Genomic DNA, 22,567 nt, shown 5'->3' with positions numbered 1-22,567 from the left:
CATACACTCTTAGATACTCTCATAGTGAAAAATTATTTTATCCATCTATGACCATCACCATCAGCCTTGACCAGCGCACCATTTGGGTACAGGATTCTTTTGTTAATACCTTCTATTCTATTCTCCTCTGTCTCTTCCTCTTTATATCCATCATATTTTGTCTTCTTTTTAATATAAATAAAACACATTTATTTCAGGTAACCACTACCCATATTGCTTCATTGTTATTGTTAATGCTGTACATATTATTTAAATCGATACTACACAAATGAAATTTTAACAAAACAATAAAATTGACAATAAATTATAATTATCATCTGCCCATCTCGTCCTGATGCATGAAGGATATTTAAAATTCCTTGTCAAAACTTCTAAGAACAGAAAACCTTAATTCGATACTTTTATAAAACTTATCGATAAACGATACGCTTTACAAAAAAAAACATCTTAAGATATCGAAGCGTTCATTACATTTAAGATAAAAACATTTACAAGCATAATGTATAAAGTTGGAGAACAAACAAGCACTCTGCTCGGTCGCCGTTGTTTTTACGTAATGAAGTTATCTTGTACGCAGGCTGAGACAAAGAATAAGGCCTGCCGTTCAGTCTAGCGGAGCCTTTGCATGATTTTTTTATCTGTCATTGGCTCTATATAGGTCTAAATATAAATTACGCATTTTTAAGACTAATAGAAATAAGTATTTTTATTTTTATTATAAGGTCTTTGATATTCAAAGCATTCCTTGGTTACGTGACAATATTAAAAAAAAATAGAATGTAAAGGCTGTTAAATACGCATAAAAAAACATAGGTTATGATTATGAAATAATACCTAATAAACATTATGTTACTTGCTGTGGTTAGCTTGAATCAAAATGAAACTTGAGTACTAAGAGGAACATTTTAAAGTTCATTATTTATTGGACGGCATCCAGCTTCGCACATTCTTTCCCCTTCCTATATGCTTCGGGAAAAGATAAGCAGCAACAAATTCCCTACAACTCCAACAGCACAAATAAAAATAAAACTTTAAGAAATACCCTAGCATTTTGCATTCAGTAATAATCCGATCACAGAACAGACAAATTGACATAACAAATAAACCCACTTGTTAACGTCCGTGTGTCACCGGCCTAACATGCACTCAATATTCAGTCCACGAAGAAAAATTATTTACCAAGCCAGAGCGATTTGTGATCCTTGCTCTTTACATAATTGAGGCTATGTTATTAAACTTTATTTTATGTGGAAAACATGTTTAACGTAAAGAATAGCGTAGTGATTTTATGGTACCTTTTCTGACATACGTTTTTATGACGCGTTAGAATTCGATGTAGGTGCTTCGGTGCGATAAGTGTTGCTTTTTATGTTGACGGCGAATTTTCTGTTTGGTTTTTTTCTAGGTTATGATAGATATTTATTTTTTATGTGTGTTATTTATAAGTGTAGTATTAGTTATTGTGTCAGTTATATGTTAAGAATATGCGTAATAAAATTAGGTATTTTGTAATTAAATGTCACTGTTTTTAATCATTATCGGGTTATTTGAAGTTTTAACATTAATTACTTAATTCTTATTTCGTCCTTCTAAGAGAGAAATATAATCTCTCTTTAAAAAAATCTTAAGATTGTGTAACTTCCAAAACATATCGATGATGATGATGAGTTTTTATGATTATTTATTTTTAATCTAGAGTTTGTTTTTTAAAGATAAAGCATGTAGAGTTACATAACAATAACATTCTGACCAGCCAGCTGTCTATTACACAAAGACGTAAAAAAAGAACAAACGGGAAAGAGGTTGCATAACATTAAATTATCTTCAGGGAGATAGCAAATCTATTTTCTCTGATAATAAGATGAACCTATCCATTCCGATGCAACACAATCTGAACCTACTTACAGAATACTAATGCACTACTTGTTTTGTATTTAGATTGGAACCTCATTTTCTTTGCCGCGTGACTTGTTTACTTTGTAACAATGAACACAGTTTCTTTTTGTTTTATAACCAGCTAGCAGAATACCTAAAGCTTAATAGTTTAATCTAATTAAAATGTTATTATTTTAAACAGAGCACATCTTTATGCAAATAGTTCTCAACTCAAACATAAAACCTTCTTACTTTAATCTCAAACACTGGCAGGAAATAATGTGACCGGAATAATAAAAAAAGAACAAGATTAATCTGATGTCATTTGTTTTGGCGCCAACTTGGTGAAAAATTATAATGCATTTATAAAAAATTAATCAATTGATTTTAATATCAATAATTCAAACGAGAATAGTGAATCGTTTTGTCGATTTAATAATCGATTAAATTTGATAACCCGTGTACTATGTACGTAAATTACGTTTTAATATTATTCTTTTGCGTCCGTAATGATTGCCAAAAAAATATTTTTATTGCAAGAGTCTAAAAATAATACCCAAAATTTAACACCATAACATAATAATATTACATGACCTCAATTCCCTTGCATGTATATCATTATGAGATTTTCTAATTATAATTTTATGTTCTTTTATCAACAGTCTACACTATGCAACGAGAAGGCGTGCCTTGGCAGTGTGATGGCCCTCCCTGGCCGCGGTGAGGTGCCAAGAGAGCCAGAGGAGGTCCTCAACGATGCTAATGACTTCCTCGGACAATACTTTGCGTCTATACGCAGGTAAGAGAATGAAAACTTATGGCGTTAGGTATATCATGAACTCGTAATTTAGTGATCAAGATAATATGATATTAATATTTTGTTGCCGTCGAATGAACAGCACCCTGTATCGCCATTGTCCGGCAAATGTTACAAGAGAATTTAAGCAGCTTTTTATTTAATTTATGATAACATTTCTTATTTCTTTACATTTTTTTTTATTTTAAATCTTAAATTACAAGTTGAATTTATTTTTAATTTAAAATGTCGCTTTGATTTTTTTTAAGAGTTTTGTTTTAAATCCATCTTAAAATACTTCAGAGTTAACTGAACCATCATCTGTAGAATTTACATAAAGAAATCAACTTTTACGTAGTTTTACTAAAGAACGAAGTATAAGCAAAATAACGAGCGACACAACCTCCCCGTAGAAACGCCAGCGGCATACTAAGGTCGCCAAACGCGACATCTATGTTTCAATCGCTTAATTACAAAATCACTGGCCAAAAATGTGTAGAAAATTTAGAAAATAACATGTGCGCCTCATTTATTCACTTAAAAAAGAAAACATTTCAGAATAAAAAAACACAAGTCACATTAATCATATAAAAATAACTCTTGTTCCTCAAGAATATTATGCAAATACTGCCTTGAGAATAGAACGCCATTCATACGAGTCGGTTCTGACACATTACAAACCTTCATATCTTTCTACGGTTCCAGGAGAGGAAATTTTATCATCTTTCAAACGTTGACATCGGGATACGGAACTGGCAAGTGGTTTTAGGAATTACATTTTCTTAAATAAGATTTTCGGTACCGAGAACTGAGTATTTCAGTTACATTAATTAATGCATTCTTGAGCTGGATTTCGTAGAAGAAAGCACGATTAAAACGCACAACGGTTGAGAGGTTTTGTTTCAAGTACAATATACTGCATGTAAATAATAATTTTGCAATGGCCAAAGTTTGTGAACTTGCTCAATTTTAACGGAATACTTAGTATCGATAGTATACTAACAGATAGGCCAATTTTAATCTGCCGGCGTTAAAGGAGGGATGTTCTCGCAACTATAACTGACATACAAGCAAGCGAAGACGCAGAAGAAAGCTAGTTTGCAATAAATTGTCTCTAGGGATTTAGGCATTACTTAGGGGTTTATTCGCCTCATAAAATTAGGGTAAGGAAAGTCGGGATTACGTGAGCTGCTTGGGATAGAACGCAATATGCGTTGCTGTGTTAACAATTTGAATGAAAATAGCTTTAGGTCTTTGGTCTTACTTCAGACGATAAATTCTCTTATTTAGTTGTTCTTTTATTTTTCAATTTCATTTCATGAAACTTAATTTTATTTTCAAACTGTGGCATACAAATCGTTTTATTTTATGCAGTTCTTTAGATTGTTATGTGGTTTTTATTAAAAACACATTTACAGATTTACTTTTACGGGTCATTGGTGACAAATTTTAGACGTGCTAAGAAAACTCTTTCAAACTTTGCTTAAATTGTCTGCATACATAGGTACGTCGACAATATTTTGCAATTTTCTTCATAGCCTGAATATAGTTCGGGCAAATCAAACGACTTCAACGGAAAACCATTTACTTTTATTTTAAACCTATGTTTGCTCATATTGCTCGCTCCTAGTCTGGCAGTCTTTGTTAAATTTCCCGTGACACAGGAATCAAATTCCTCACCTAGGAGTTCTTTTTTAAACAATCATGTATATTTCATTTCGTAGAGCCAACACACCGGCTCATGAGGCACGTTGGAAGGCAGTGCAGGAGGAGGTGGCGAAGACTGGTACGTACCAGCTGACGACCACCGAGCTGGTCTTTGGAGCGAAGCTTGCGTGGAGGAACGCCAGCAGGTGCATCGGAAGGATACAGTGGTCTAAGTTGCAGGTACGACTTATTTAGTGAATCACCTTTTTCAATCCTTTGTATTCCCCGTTCTGAACTTACAGGTTCTCATTTGTTACGTGAATAGGTATATTGAATTTAATAAAACGTATAAGGCGACAGATAGTATTAAGGTTAGTAACATATTTTGAATCAAATTATTTGAGATTTATTTTCGAGAAATTGAACACATTTATTTTCGCGCGATTGGCTCAATTGATTAGACATGTTTTCTTAAAAGATACAATAAAATTTAAACATAAATTCTAGATCATAATTAAAATCATATTATATTATTCTCATGAATAAAAAAATACTGAATCCTCTTTAGACATACATGCTGTACAAACGCCTGCATGTTTTGGAAAACATTTCTCCTTAAGAAACTTGATATTTTATTTCAAAATAAAACTAATGAACAATACCTATTGTTCATAGTTACGTTTCTTCAGGCGTGTTTTTTTAGTTGTAAAATAATATCGTTAAGTGGTGTTAGAAAACATTTAGCGCGTTATTTCTTACGAGAGAAAAACAGTAATGAACACTTGCTGACTGGCCGTTTTTGATGACAGATTTTCTTTTGTAGACGCAACTTATTTAATGGAATGTATAAGAAATTATTACTGGAGATATTGCGAATTTTACTGCTGTCCTCATGTTTATTTTTTTTTCGTAATACCATTATATCTTTTTCATTTCTGTGAAAGAAAATAAAAACTGTGCACTTGTACCTACTGGAAAGAAACAACGAGAATATGAACTTGTTAATGAAAATATATTTCTTTGTAAAAATATGTTAAAATTCTTGAACTTTGATTCATTTACATTTCCTCATTACACAAGATTAACAATTCACAATCATTAAACAATTAAAATAAAAACTGATAATCAAATTATTATCCTAAGAGGTATAACAAACCGACATTATGAATGGGTCATTATGTCCGAGCCATTGTTCTATTTTCTTGCTATAACTATAACTACAAAACGAATAAATTGTAGATGTACAATCAATTATAATAGTTTTTGTAGTAATAGTGTCTTTAGTGAACCGCGAGCAAAGCGGGGAACTAAATGAATTTGCTGACTCTAATGAGAAAACTCCCATTTCACTGGCGAAAGAAAAAACGTAGGCAATTAACGGCCGGTTTGCCGTGAGGGTAGTGCTAAGTTCACACTGGTTTTCAAAAAATACATTTTAATGTGTATTGCTTGTCATATATTTTTTTAAGAATACTTTATAATGCATTTACTAACATGCTGAGGTAAGCAATAATGAACCTTATTCTTACTTCAATTAACAATACATTTTTTAATTGGCAGCACGAATCTTGTGGAAAATATTCTATTTATTTTCTTGGAAAGCTCTTACTTGTTAGACAATTGAAAACTTCCTGAATCTTATTTTAATGACTTTCCATTGGGTATTTTTTTAAGAAAGGGAAAAATAATTCTGATTCTCAGTATTCGGACCGATTTCCGTCCTTCTTGATATACATAAAGACCAAAAATTTTATTTAGAAGTCTTATTATGAGCAGCACATATAATATACATGATACATTTTGATTTTCTTACTATATGGTGTTGTTATAACAGATAGGAAATATTTCTTTTCTTTTTCCCCGTTACTATCCTGTTGTTAACAAATTGAATAAACAGATAGAGAAAATTGATGTGGGTGTAAATACATACTCCCTGCATTACGATACTTCTGAGGAAATAATATTATTTTATGGAAAACAAAGCATACGAGACGGATTTTTATTCATAACATTCCAGTGCAAGATTTTCTTTCCACATTAAGCAAGAATTGATTTTACTGGTATCAATATTAGGCACTTCTTAACATGGCTAAAAAGTACACCAAGTCATTTTATCAACAACTTAAAAAATAAATCTTAACCAAACATTGTATAAGCAGTATTATAATTAAAGCCATTTCAAGATTATATTCGTTTACTTTATTAATTCAGTTCTATTTAATTAGGGATATTTTCAAATGGCAAAATAACATTAAACGAAGCTTCAGAAAACAGTTCGTAATGTTCATGAATAGGCCAAGACATTTTCTTATTATGCCACAAACTCTGTGAATGAGTTCAATTAGCTGTCTGTAGTAACTTGGAGTGTTATTGTAGGTATGAGCTTTACCTGAAGATAAATTATGTTTGGATTGAAAATAAATGATTTTCACTTTTAAGTTTGAATAGGGATTTTAATTTTGCTCATAAACTTTTTTTAAACACTCATTTTTACCGCAAAACTAGCAGAAATTACTTATTACTTAAATAATAAACGAAAGAAATTTTGAAAGGAATGTCAAATAAAAATCTTGGCCTAAACGCGTATTATAGTCTTTTAAAAAAGTAACGAATGCACGAGACAAAAATATGCTAATTTGTTGCTTAAAGAAATCTTCTAAATACGACAGCTTAAGAATACATAAAAATGTTCTTTCTTTACTCCAAATTTAAAAATAAATGCCAGTCTTTTCTCTAAAACATTTCGAACCACAAACCAGCGACAGAAGAAGTTTCAAATCTCAATATTTTTGTAATTAGAACGTCTAGGAGACGTCGCGCCGTCGTCGTAACGACTTTAATTCATTCGTTCATTTCCATTCACTCTCTGTCGGTTAGGGAACGATGAGGGTGACTTAAATCGGTATTAGCAGAGCCGACTGCTAAATCCTTGTGATGTTAGCGAGTACGTTTCGTAATTACACGGATTAAACAGATTGCTTCGGTTAATCGGGACGAACGATTTGATTATAGACTCGCGGTCGTCGGGCATTCTGCAATCATGAATTTTAATTTTTAGAATTCGATTTTTTTTCTTAATTGGTGCTGAAGATTTATTTGTAATAAAATTATGAAAGATTTTTTTTCCTTTGTTTGGGATAAAAAAAAAACGTTGTTAAAAATGAATTGTCGTTTTTATAGTTTACTTTTTAAGAGATGATTCTTATTTTTTTTACTAAGGGGTTTAATTGTTTGTTGTGAAAGCAGTGATGCGCAAAATCTATTTTTAATCTATCAATACGTTGAAAATGTTGAGTCATAATTGAAAATTAATCACTTTTCCTGTTGACAGATCTTAATACGGTTGTCGACATTTATACATATTTCAGCGTAATTGGGTTTGCTAACGCTGTTCGTAATTAAATGTGGTTTCTGCGAGAAACCGGGAAAGCTTCATGTAGTATGAAGGTTTAATAACTGTTTGTAGACTTAAATGTAATTCTAGCGTTTACGGTTTTATGTGTAAATATTTGTTGATGCTTAAAATAGTTTGTGATTTTTTTATTGAATAGAAATCAAGGTTAACAAATAAATAAACAAGTCGTTATAAATCAGTGTCCTATGTCAAATATACATTTACATAAATATTTCACGTAGGAAGTAAAGAAATATTCTTTTTATTATTTATTTTGGACATACACTAAAACAGCCATTTTTTACCCAGCAGTGGGAGTGGGGCTTATTTTTAAAAGTTTCGTATTCAAAGATGTATTAAAATTGATTCAATCATCATAAAAAGAGATGGTTTTCTAAACATAATTATTCTGTTTATGATTTTGATTGCACGTTAACTATGACTAGAAGAAATTTTACGATCTATCAGTATTGATTACAGAATCACCCTGACGTAATCGTCATGTTCTTGCTAGCACCACTCAGGCTATTAATACGGTGATAGGGATGCAATGCTTACCAACCACTTTGTCGAACATTTGCTTATTTGTTCAATTGATGACAAGCTTTCGATACTAAGGCGTGTTATATATCGGGGTTACGCAATACGACTTGGTACATATATCTTATGGTACTTGTTAGGTGTATGTATGCATGTGGGTTTATTGTGGACCTGCCGAGTTTAATTGGGCATATTTCTGAAGAGAATGACATTTAAATTTTGGGATTAGGTATAGTATTAAAGGTAATACATACTCATTGACACATAAGGGTATTAAACACTAAGCTATTATAGGTTATATATTAGGTACATGTACCTACATCTATTATAGGGCATTATTGTCCAAAAGTAGTAAAAAAAATAGTTTAGTTTAAAAGCGATAATTAATTGTTGTTGCTAGCTGTACGTAATTATGTATAATTGTTTCATGTTATATAGGCAACAGTAAGTTAGCAATAATATAGGTAGGCTGTATTAGCGGTATACAGTGTATACTTAATAAAATATTATTGTTTATCGTTGATATACGCCTAAACAAAATGTTTGTTTATCATAATTTGAAACAAATTAATCTACGTATTTAATTTAATAAACTTTCTCTAAATATTATTGGAATAATTGAATACATTACCATAACAATCATAAATTATTAAACAGGAATACATTAACAACCAAAAATTTTGAAACAATACACAACAAAGAATAAATAAACACCCAAATAAAATCCAAAACGGTTATCCTACAATGTTTTTATATCTAACAAACGTACACTTTGTAATTCCAAAACGAAACAATCTGGAACATTGTGTAACAATTTGAAACGGCTTTACCATCACATGATGTCCTTTGAGCCCAAGTATTAACCGTGTGTGTGTGTGCAACAGGTATTCGATTGCCGGCAAGTGACGACGACAAGCGGTATGTTCGAAGCGCTCTGCAACCACATCAAATATAGCACCAACAAAGGGAATATTAGGTGAGATAACTACCTTTATCTGGATGTTAAATCGTACTTTTGTATTGTGAAAGTAGAGTATTCTGGTTAAAGTATCCTGTGTGTAACTTTTAGTACTGGCTCTACGAAAATTTTATCACTACCATACTCTACCTCTTTTTGTAGTCTAAGACATTGGTACCAAAGTTTATCAAGGTCCTAATATTTATAACTACGAGCATTTTTTCCCGACTCTCTACAAAATATCTTAACACAGATCCGAAATGACCGGAGTATTTTACACTACACAAACCGTAGCCACAAACATTGGTTACTTAAAAATTAGCTTGAAATAAAACTACATCTCTATCACTGCAAAGTGTACTGCAGAAAATAAGACTTAAGATATCACTAACCAAAGTATTGGGTATGAAATCTGTAATTCAGATTGACATGTCACTTTCTTGGAACACAACTACATTTAAACTACTATTTTATTTTACTCGCCATTTTTTTATGATATTGATCTCGATCATCTTATCATACCCAGGTCTGCAATGACGGTATTCCCTCAGCGCACGGACGCTAAGCATGACTACAGGATATGGAACAGCCAGCTCATCAGCTACGCCGGCTACCGCCAGCCCGACGGCACCGTGCTCGGGGACCCCATGCACTGCGAGTTTACTGAGGTAAGTCGTATATTATGACTCGCCTGACAGTTTTATAAGTTAAACAATTTTTTTTATTCGGCTTGGGTATAGGTTGACTAATCAGAATGATTAATAAATAAAAGTCAAAGAAAATGCGTTCTTTTATCTTTTTATTAATTCAGAATTTCAAAACCTAACCAGATTTACCGCATTCCGCTTTGTCAGTAGTTTTGTGTCAGCCACAATTTATTATTAGCTTTGAGAATCGACCAAATTGTCAATTAAAGATGGCCAACACGTCTGCTGGGCTTTTATATCGACAAAAAGCTTAACAAGCAAAATAAAATACTGTTTTGTTGACTACACAAGTTTACTAAAGTATAGATCGGTCTTTAAATCACTACATTATAAAATATTACCTTTTAACATGCATATTAACTATGATAATGAAAAATCATACTTTCTTTATTACCTATTTAGATAAAAGGAATAAAAGTCAAAACAATATTTCAACATATTCCTATTTGCAATAAAAGTTACAGAAGATACTATCACAGGATTGATGGTCATTGAAAACATTCAGTTGTTCGGTCCGCTACAAATAAATCATTCAACGATCGACATATCTCATTTTGCGTGCACCTGCTACACGCAAACAATACTGAAACCAAAACAGTATATAATACTCATGATTGTTTACACAACTATTGTTTGCCAATGAATTTAGTTAGCTCTGTTTATTTTAGAACGAGTGATTACGTGAATAAAACTATTATTCTAACTAATTATGTGAAGGATGTCGCAATTGTTACATTTGAGTTACGTAATTGTATTCGATAATGCTGCCGTCGTTAAACATTGTTGTTCCAATTCAATTGCTCTCGAGAGATAATTTTACTATACTAGATCAGCGTTATGTAATTAAAATCAGTCTTATGTTACACTATAGATTTCTTTGTAATCAAGAGTCTTTATTGACACGGAATTTTACAAGTAATGAAGGCTTTTTAACCGGCAACCGGTGTGACAAAAACACATTTAAAATGTCGCTCTAAACCATTTCAGTAGTTTAAATATCCATATTTAGCCCAGCATTTCAATAAAGATACAAATACAAACTCTAAATACTCAAAATTTTCTAAAACCCAATCTAATGCCCTCGCAACAAAACAAAATAAGTTCATACAATAAATATTGTTGCAGCTGTGTCTTAAACTGGGTTGGAAGCCTCCCCGGACTGCGTGGGACATCCTGCCGCTCGTGCTCTCGGCTAATGGGAAGGACCCGGACTACTTCGACATCCCTCGGGAACTCATCATGGAGATAAATATGACCCATCCTACGTAAGTTACCGATTAGTAGAAGAAATGATATTGTAATGTTCTGTTTGAATTGTAAGTGCATTTTTTTATGAATAAAGTCTGGCCCGGTAAGCATGGTTCGTAGTAGAGAAAACATGTCATCAGGGGTATGAAAATTAGACATGTTACGTCCTAGGTTTCCATAATGTAGCGACGACTTTATTTTTTAATAATATGCATGGAAGTTGGTAAGATACGGGAAGGTCTACCACCACGTTTTTAAAGTAATATTTTTGTGGTTAGAAGCGAGTAGGCGTAGGGTAACACAACAATAGGCGTAGAGCGGCATATCGCAATAATAATAGATACCTAAGTTGTGGTGGTAGACAACATAACCACAAGAAAAATATTAAGGAGCTATTGAAATACGTGCCTAAAATAAAGCATTTAGTTCTTACCAATAAACTTAGCATACTTAGTTATAGTACCAAAACGAAATCATAAGTCGACGTGGTACCTATTTGATAAAAAGGTACATTTAAAATAATATGAAACACCGAGAAACATTTGCCTCCATGACCTATTAAAATACGTTAAAGATAGCTTTAAAAATATTTTCCGCATTGAGTTAAATAAAAGTTCTGATAAAAATACCTCCTTCACACAAATTGTAGCTTTCGACGTTTCGGATTACCAGATGATTTGCTCGTTATTCTCAGAAAATATTTTAATAGCAAAAGTAATAAATAAAAACACATACAATATTATTCTGCATTAAGTAATGAACATTGAATATACTTTTTGCCCATTTAAGTTGTTAACTTGTTAAAAGCATTCATGTAAATTAAAAGAGTATTTTAATAATAATTTATTTTTAGGTTAAAGAAATTTTGATTGTTACATGATTTAAAAGTATTTACCCACCCATCTTCAAAACATACGTTTATAGAGTCACGTTTTAAGCCGGCAGACAATTACACACGTGCATAAGATAATAAATCTCATAATTAATTGACATCCAACCGGTTTTTTATTTAAACTTTAGACAATAACAGAAAATAATTTCTCGTTTGGGGAAATATTAACTGGTTTTTTATTATGTTTTTGGGTAAAGAATATGGACGGCATTTGAGTTTAGAAAAATGATGATTTTAAAGTTTTTGTAACGTATTTTCCTAATAAACAGATAAAGTGGGATTTTAACAAAAAACAAATCATATTTACGGTGAGGTTTTCCCTTCAAAACATATATGTTTCATTAATTGTTTTGGTTAACCACTTGTTCATGTTTTCGTGTTGATGCTTGTTTACCAGTTGCAACATCATTGGATTTGTATAACAGATATTAATAAACGTCCCTTTTTTAGTTTGGTAACTACTTCTTGAAATATCTTATAATTGTTACTTTGAATGTTTGTTCCAATAAACGAAGTTTTTTTGGGCATGACAATATTATGTTAAATATTGAACGTCCATATTCGATAAAATTTCCTTAAGAAATAGATGTGGATACAAACTTGCCTTGAAACGATTTTAGACGCCTACATTTTACCAAATACCCAAGAAATTCCTAATATAAAACATTCACTCCAACTACGAATTACACACAAACTTTGACGCAATAGAATTTGAACTGTAACCACAACCACCACTTAGACCAATGTAAATACTTTCGAGTCACAATAGGCGTATTTAAATTAACAATGTCTAGCCTAGGGACAAGTCCGTAAAACTTTGATAGGGTAAGGATAACACATGGGAACAATTGTGTCTGCGAACTTTGAAACTACTTCTCTAATACCGGACTTACCAAAGAACTCTATTAGAAATAGTTGAGAATAATAGTCATTGAACGAATTCAATCAATTTCAATATTTTTTTAAGTGGAGCAAGCTTCTTGCGTCCGTCCATTCTAGTTCATTTACAACGTTACTAAATAAAATATTTACATTTTTAATACTAATTTCATCTTAACATGAATAAAAATAAATAGTTCATTTTGTTTTCTTTTTTGCAAACAAGTTTTTTTTTAACATGTTATTATTTGTCACATCTCGTGAGCAAATATCCAAATTGAGACTATCACAGTACAAAGATAATTTAGCTTTGTTCTAGCAGTATCGGCAAACGAGAACATAAAACACCAAGCAACTAACAGCTTCATATAAATCGAGAGATTTTGCAGCGAAACACACAATCCATACAGAAAGGTCACCGATTTACGACAAAACCTATGTATTCCACGGCGCACGACTTTCTTATATCCATCAGGAATTTATGTCCGCGTAAAAAGGTCTGAGAATGCATGTAATGTCGAGGGCAGGTCCTACAAATACACGAAGCCTCAACGTAAAGATCCCTCGTAAAATCCTGGTCCTACGATCTCCAATCTCTATTTATCGGCTATAAGACCAGCCTATTCAATAATGTATGCTATTGATAATGTTAACAGGCGTTAATGTGTCATAAATAGCCGTGATAAGTTGAGATCGGTTTTCGCTTGCCTGATATTTATTACTTTTTTTATTACTGGGTATTAGGCGAAGCTTTCGGTCTAGTGCTTCAATTGTTTGATGAAGGATATGTGATATAACACGTGTTTTTAAGTGACGGATAACGTTCATTAAATTATGGGCTTTGATGATTATTGATGATAATAGGCGAGTATTAATCATGAAATTGTTGAATTTACGCTTATTTGGTAATATTTACTTAAGTTCATTTTGTGTTTGCACGAAGTCCATTTTTTGCAATTCGATACATGTTGGAATTACAAAAAATCCCTTTGAGTTGATGCCAATATTTTCTGACTATTTTTTAAGTATTTCTGCGATACTACATCTTATACACTATTAAAAAAAGAAATGTTTTCATGTATTTTCAAACAAACGTTAATCCTGAAACACAACACGGAACTTAGCCATTAGTAGTTTCACATTGCACTACATTTTATTGCTTTTAGTGAAAACAGAAAGAGATTATACTAGATATTCTACTTTTACTAAAGCAAAGGCAATGGAACAAGTATGCACTGTATTTGTTATACGTTTATGAAAAGAAGAAATTAAAATGAGAAATTAAATTGTACAGATAAATATTAAAAAGCATTCACAAGTATTTGAATGCGCGCTGTTTTAAAAAGTTCTTATTGTTCGAAACAACATTCATAATATTCGTAAAATCTCTTTCGTAGCCCTTGTTCACGTTATAAATATTTTTTAAATCTGATGTTGAGCTTTTTAATTCAGTTATCTATACAAGTGTGTATATAAGTATAAATAATTTTTTTTAATACATATTTGACTAGCTGTTGTAACGTATTGACATTCGAGGTAATTATAAAAAAAAACTACAATGGACACGGATCAATTGAACAGAAATATGAGTATTGTTTTTACAATCATTTATAAGTTTACTAATTATTTATTATACGTAGGTGTTTTGGTTACCCATCATTAATTCGTTTCTTAGTTACGTGTTGGTCTTGCGTGTGGATTTGTATGCATGAGTTACGAAGTATTCTAATACCGCACTTAAAATGGTGAAGAAAAACATCGCGGAAAAACCTCGGTTCCAAATCACCAAGCGAGCGGGGTGATGAATGTTCCAACCTTCTCGATGCAAAAAGAAGCCTGTTATCAGCACTGGGACATGTAAGGGCCGTTATTATATTTAATTACAATAGTTTTGTTAACACACCCCTCATTTTCTAGATACGAATGGTTTGAAGAGCTGAACCTCCGCTGGTACGCGTTACCAGCGGTCGCGAACATGCGTTTCGATTGCGGCGGGATCGAGTTCACCGCGAACGCCTTCAACGGCTGGTACATGAGCACCGAGATTGGGTGCAGGAACTTCTGCGATACCAACAGGCTTAATATGTTGGAGGTAAGGAACTAGATTAATAAGATTCCATTTCATGAAGATTTAGGAGGACTTACGACCTCCCCAAGTAAGTATTCGCTTTCAATACCGCAACGGTATCACTTTTTAATGGTAGCTGTGGGTCTCTTAGGGCTATACTTCACCGGGACACCATGGCGGCGCAACCAGTCGCCGCTACCAACAAAATGTATACAGCTCTATAGAGAGTTACTCACCTGGTGTCCGTTTGGTTGCGCAACCAATTTGGCGGCGCGACCAACTCGGACGCGTGCACAGAATGTTACTGGTTGCGCCGCCACGGTTGATTTTCTTAATATTGTGTCTTGCTTCAACAAATCATGTTCACACAACTCATCAAAGGACCTCAAGGACATCCTCACATAGCCAAAAAACTTATCCGGATATCTTCTTAGATCGTCGTATATGTTAACGAATTGTCCTTTCTTACAGCGAAATAAGGATGAACCCACCACTGTTTCTTTTTTCTCTTTAACGCTCTTTTCCTACTTACATACAGCAGTAGTGCTGTCTCTTCAACGTCCATTTTGACTCTATCTTCAGTGTAGTGTGGCGACTCTGGTGTCTGTATGGTGTCTAGTTTGGTAGCTTACGGACACCACGGTGGCGCAACTGGTTGCGCCGCCATGGTGTCCCGGTGAAATATAGCCCCTTATTGTCTTACTCTTATGTCTTAACATTTTCATAATTTAAGTAGTAGTATTAAAAAACACATTAAAATACTTTTGGGAGTTGAGTAACAATTTTTTTTGTCTTTAGTGAGCTGATGGACTTTTTAAGGAAAAGGAATATAAAACAGTTATTTAACGTTGGCAAAAAAACTAGATCTTATAAATACTGTATTATTGCAAAAAAATACAGCCAAGAATACAGTGATGACTCAACAATAATAGCCAAACAATAGAACAGATTTAGGTCCAGTTTCACCATACTCTGTTAAATATTTAACGGTCTGTTAAGACAGATAACGGACTGTTAAAGTTATCGAGTGTCCCACCACGACTAAACGTCTGTTAACTTCGCTTAACAAGGCATTAAATCTAATCACCGGTCAAGACGTCTGTTAGACACTAACAGATTGTCAAAGTCACGTCAAAATGGACGCTGCATATAATTTTATTTTTGCAAATAACATTTTAGAAAATTTAGATTGCTTAGATGGAATTGTACGACGTCCCAGTATTTTTAAAGATCGTCATTGCTATTTCGAAGAATACGATGATGTCGATTTTTGTACCAGGTTTCGTTTATCAAAAGATATGACCCTTGATATTCTCCAGTTGATCGAAGATAAATTAGAATATCCATCAGATCGGTAAGTCGTCTATTAATTAATTAAGACCATCATGTACGTTATGAAATGCAAGAAATCATTGAGTAGTATTTTTATGCACTTATACAACCCATCTTATCATGTGTGATATTTTGATTATATCCACCTACAACCTTATAACTTTACGAACACAGATTTACATAATACAGGTAAGATTTATAAGGCTTATTCAATACATGAATGTTTTATAAAATTAATCATTTATTTTGTTTCAGAAACGAATCAATTTCACCCATAAATCAGCTTCTTTTGACTTTGAGATACTATGCGACTGGCTCCCAACAAATATCAGTTGGTGATTATTGCGGTATAAGTAAATCGTCATCTCACAGAATCATACACAGAGTCACTGCTGCAATAGCCTCATTAAGCCGCAATTGTATCAAGTTCCCAGACACAGTGGAAGAGATAAGGAAAACTCAGTTGAATTTTTATAATATTGCAAAATTTCCAAAAGCTTTGGGTGCTCTAGATTGTACACATGTACGGATTCGTTCCCCTGGTGGGGTAAATGCAGAATATTTTAGGAACCGGAAAGGCTACATGTCCATAAATGTGCAAGCGATTTGCAGTGCAAATTTAGAAATTTTAGATTTGGTGGCAAGATGGCCTGGCAGTAGCCAAGACCAAACTATTTGGAACGCTTCCTACAGGAATGCTTTGTTCGAAAGCGGCAAGTATAGGGATGCTGTATTATTGGCTGATAGTGGGTACATGAATCGGCCTTATATCATGATGCCACTGGACAATCCACAAACCCCAGAGGATATACTATATAATGAGGCTCAAATCAGAAGCAGAAATCCTGTTGAACGCATGTTTGGGGTGTGGAAACGAAGATTCCCTGTACTTGCCTTGGGGATGCAGATACAAGTGAAAAAATGTCTTGCTGTTATTGTTGCAACGGGAATACTGCACAATATTGCAATAAAGGGAAAGGAAGAGTTACCACCAGATGATCCTGAACTTGAGTTAATTATGCCATGGGAAGATTTGTTCCGTCAGGGTCATATCAGGGAACAAAGAAATAATGGAGTTATGAGAGATATAAATCCTAAGCGAAGAGAGCTAATAAATAATTATTTTAAAAGTTTACATTTAAATGCATCTCATAATTGATTTATAATTATTAGTTGTTATGATGTCTTTATTTTAACTGCATTAAATTTTATAGACCGAAAACAGTTAGTACCTTAAGTACAAATGAAAAAATCTTAAGTACAAATAAAAACATGATTCATAAATGTAACTAAAGAATAAAAACATAATGTGGTGTATTAGTTTAATTAAAATTCGTTTGTAAAATAAAAATAAAAAGTCGAAAATCATTTTTTTTTTTTTAACATTTCAAGTTCCATTTCCAATTTCTCCGTTCTAATTTTTTCTTGTTTTAACTGTTCTCGTAAAATTTCTTCCTTTAGGGCAGCTTCTTTTTGGGTATTTTTCAACATGTTCTCAATAAGTAATAATTTCGAATTAAGAAGTCTTTGGCCTTCTTCGGTGCAGCCATGTTGATGTCGAAAGTTCTTTATTGCCGAAAAGTGTAGTCGACACTTTAGTTTTCAAATCTCTTGGAGTCCAACTGCTCCACTTTTTATTTTCCACTTTCTAAAAAAAAAATAGAAAAATTATTGTAATTAATTATTTCATAATTATAATGGCCATAAAAGCCACTTGTCTGCCAGTACCTACATAAATATTTTTACCCACCTCAATTGGAATAATGCCTTTGTTTTTCTGAGACATACTGGAATCTTTAAATATTGGTGAAGAAGGCGCATTGGCATTGAGTACTGTCTGTGATCCAGAACGACCCCAGACTCGATATCATCCTGGTAAATAAATAAAAAAATTACCTCGTATAATATTATGTTAATTAAAGTTACTATAAAAATATAACACATAAATATACTTTTTTATTAAGAACTTCAATTTCAGTATTTGAATTACGAAGTTCCTGATCTGAGAAATGTATATCAGAGTCATAAGGATTATCAAGTCCATCCAAAGTTGGGCCAAGTAACATTTCCACTTGTCCTTGAAGTGGTTCCTGGTGGTGGAATGTCAGGCTTGCCTCCTCCTGCAAAGAAACACAATACTTAGCACGACTTCTCGGAATAAATCTATACACTTTTCTTTTAAAAACGACTATTGCTCTAAGGAATTTAATCCCTGTGTCGTTGGGTTTCTCAAACATACAATTCACATGCAAAAAGACACCCAGACTCAGAACAAGCATTTGTGAATCACTCAAAATAATGCTTGTACTACGCGGGAATCGAACCCACGACACGCGGCGCACAGTGGGTTTGGCGTGATGACCTTAACCACTCGGCTATACCGTACAAGCATTGGATGTGCCTAGCTGTAGCATATTGTGTTCTTCTTGTTTTCAGGCCTAGCTAGTTCATGTTTTAAAACAAATAGCTGTGTCACCTACCAGTTAAAAAAAATATTTTTTTTGGCAGCGGCTTTGTCTTTCCGTGTGGTGCGTTTGATGTTGTCCCAGCAGGTTTTTAATTGCTCAACGTGACGCACGTGAAAAGAACTTAAACAATTAAATTCTTCTGCAGTTTCTTCCACCCTTCATTTTTCGTTGCACTGGTCACGGCATCCGTTTTTTTATTTTCCACGATATCCTTATGCCGTGAAATTAATTCTATCAGGAGTTCTTTTTCGTGTGTGGTAAAATTCGGTCCACGTGTCTTCTTCGACATTTTTTTATTTCAAAAAATCGCGAAAAAATTACACCGCAACAAACCGAACACAACTAATCAAAACGTAAACAACACCTAGATACCTTGACATTTCATTTCAAACGACGTATTATACGACTATGTAAAATGTCGTCCAATTCCATATAAATACACGTCGGAAGCGAGCACTTCAATCTGGTTGCTTAAAATAAGAGCGAATGACTTGCCCGTCATTCAGTTAAATGGCAGATTTACTAATGCCTTGTTAAATTTTTGCCGTGGGACACATGACGACATAACAGACCGTTAACTATTAACAATCCATTAGTAAATGACCGATTATGATTTAACAAACAGAGTATGGTGAAACTGGACCTTATTATAAAAACATACAGTTTGACACATCGTACTTAACATGCCAAATATACCGAACTGAAAATGACACATAACCTCCAATAATGCAACTCATTTATATTCCGGGATCACTGATGAAAATCATTCTATAATTAACTAATTCACTAACATTTGAATGTATTACAATCTACATCACAATGAGTCATACAGCGAAGCAACAATTATGCGCGGAATCCACATATTTCACACGCACTCGTATTTGAGTTCGAATTTCTAACCGCGAACATTACCTGTAATATGCGGTTGAAATTCAGGACGTATGATTGACGACTAATTACCCTCGGTTCAGTCAAACACACAGACCATTAGAAATTATAAAATTATTTCAAATTAAATGGTCATTAACGTCCAGGGTCCCACCATTTAACATCGACGTCAATGTATGAACGGCAAACGTTGCAATTGTAATATAAATTCCATTCATATTTTCGTTCAATAAAATGATTTACTACGGGTAACGAAAGCCTTTCCATACCGTAACTCGTATTACAGAAATATTTTTGTATGAACTTTATGCTTAAATATTGAGAAATTTCTTTTTCTGTTTAAACAGAAAGTGGCTCAACGAATGGGTTTGGATACAAGAACTCCTGTGAATCTGTGGAAGGATAAAGCTCTGGTGGAATGCAACGTGGCCGTGCTGCACAGCTTCCAACAACATAATGCAACTATAGTGGACCATCACACCGCGTCCGAGAGCTTCATCAAACATCTCGACAATGAGAACCGGTTGAGGTAAGGTTTTCTCTTTATATATTTTTCATTTAACAGCAAAACTTTACCTAAAATGACAGCTATTTCACGTCAAATGAAAAACGACTCATCAAATTCGGGTGACTCAGTATGGAGTTTAGAGGTAACATTAAAAAATACAGACCAATTGAGAACCTCCTCTTTACCAAGCCTATAATAAAAGTACAATTCCTCGAGTCTGAAAGACATTCACTCTTTCTGATTTAAGACAGTGAGATATAATTTGGTATCAAGATAGTTCGTTTTCTGAGGATCCAAAAACGTCCATTCCCTTAACCCCATCAAACCCCCAAATCATGAGTTTCTGACGTGTTGGTATCGCAAGACGAATGCTTGAACAGTCATAATACCTCATGATAGCTATTTATATAGGTACTAAATCGATCAAATTGATGGATGAGCATACACAGCGTAGGATGTACACATTATTTTAACTGTTTAGGGCGTTATTTGCTTTATTTATAGATTTTGAAAATTGGTTAAACTACATAAATCAGTCGTCTAAAACATAAAAATCTCAAATTATAACATACAGTGTAAGGGTACAAAAGCGGTGTATTGCTAATAGTGATATTTTCTAAACAACCTTTGGAAGGAAAGGAAAGATAGGTAGGTAGAGGACTGGTAGATTATTTTAAATAGGTACGTACATACATTAAATTATATACTTATACATACAAAAAAATAAATATGCTTATTTATGCTTTAGAATTAAAGTAAAGAGTAAGTATGTACCTTAATTATTTATTAACCTTTTTAAAATACAGCTTAAATAAGCTTGCACAAACACATAAACTTGTTACGCAACAATTGTTTGCGATAAAATATTTTTTCACATTTAACGCGACACGGTGGGTGCCGTATTCCGGCATTCGTGGTCGGCGGTACCCATAACCTCTGGAATAAACATAGATAATCAGATTAATGTCGTTGTGGACCAAGCCATCCGTATCCGGCGGTTAATGAGCAAATGAGCGCAATTTAACGCCTAATATATCTTTAAACTGTCATTACTATGAAGAAATTTGAAAAGGAATCTTCGTGATTTTCTTGGCGGTTTTGGTATGTTCCTAAACTTTGTTGGATGCAATATAATCCATAAACGTGTTTTAGTTGTAGCTTTTTGTTTTTATAAATTCTAAAGCTAACAAGTTCAAGAGGCTCCAATCTAAATTCTATTGATGCCATATTTATTTATACTTGTTTATATTATAGCTATTCAAAACTAATATAATAAACGAAATTAAACCATCAAACCTTTATTGCCGTCGTCTTTATTACCGAAATCTCGTTTTAATGAGAGTTACAGTCCTGTTTTACTGTTGAGATAGTTTTTGACAGTACAAGAAACTTTTGTTTAAGACCTATTTTACAAACAGTTTCTAAAAGTAAAGTCTGACTTTATTAAGCAACTGTTTCTATCTTCGTTTTATTACCTTCTTCTGTCATCTGTTATACCTATTTAAAAACATTAAATAAAATCGGTACAATTCTAGAATATTACAACTGATTCAACTGACCAAGCAAACTTGACATCTTCCGCAAGGCGTTATGACGCATAACCACAACAACTACCTATACTACCAATATTTCGACATTGTCGCGCCCGCTGTAGTAAACACATTGCGGATGAGAAAACTAGACTTAATTACATGCAGACCTGATAAATGATAAAGCTGTCGGCACTAGAGCCTTGCAGATGTACGGTGTACTGATTGGTTAAGACCATGTGGCCAGAAGGACGTGTAAACATCATTGTTTTGAACTATCGTGTGACTGTTTTGGTTTGCCGCTTCACTTTAGCGTGTGCCGTGACGTCATCTCATTAGTCTGTGTCTGAGATGGTGTCAAATCATAGCTTGTGATACGCCTGTAGTCTTTATAAAAGCAATGTTCTGTTTTACGATCCTAGTTTCCTATCGTCAAACGAATATGTCGATGTAGTTTAAATGTAGACATTACAAATAAAATTGGGGTAACATTGATTGTTTTGATTCCTCTTTCTAAATCAAAATGTAAAACATTTAAAACCAGTGTCTGAATAACGATTGAGGTCTAATTCTTATAATTAAATGGAAGACCAATTTGTTAGGATACACTATCGAAACATAATAGCCTCTTTGTTGTAACACAAGACTCCAATTAGAGGCCTCTTAGAAAATGTGAAAATCGTGAATAGGGCATGATGCTGAAGTATTTGTTTAGAACTGCTTCGTTCTCATACTATGAATCATGAACTCGTTTGATCACGCGTACATTGTCAGTAAACGTCATGAACTGCGTAATAAACCGTGATGATGAGTTATTGTAACGCCTTTTTTAAGAAAA

At 33.3% G+C, this 22,567-nt stretch overlaps 1 protein-coding gene across 1 annotated transcript in view; it reads left to right on the top strand.

Moving 5' to 3' along the window:
* Positions 1 to 22,567, top strand: part of LOC113504450 (nitric oxide synthase-like protein) — a 36,423-nt gene that overhangs the window by 5,562 nt on the left and 8,294 nt on the right. The window contains 7 exon segments of the mRNA XM_026886735.1: positions 2,538 to 2,674; positions 4,396 to 4,558; positions 9,137 to 9,228; positions 9,737 to 9,878; positions 11,043 to 11,182; positions 14,854 to 15,028; positions 20,040 to 20,221. Of these exon segments, the coding sequence (XP_026742536.1) occupies positions 2,538 to 2,674; positions 4,396 to 4,558; positions 9,137 to 9,228; positions 9,737 to 9,878; positions 11,043 to 11,182; positions 14,854 to 15,028; positions 20,040 to 20,221 (1,031 nt within the window).

Source organism: Trichoplusia ni, chromosome 22 (assembly GCF_003590095.1).
Source record: "Trichoplusia ni isolate ovarian cell line Hi5 chromosome 22, tn1, whole genome shotgun sequence".
Classification (NCBI taxonomy): Eukaryota; Metazoa; Arthropoda; class Insecta; order Lepidoptera; family Noctuidae; genus Trichoplusia; species Trichoplusia ni.
The sequence above is the reverse complement of the archived record's forward strand: the minus strand, read 5'-3'. Positions and strand labels throughout refer to the sequence as shown.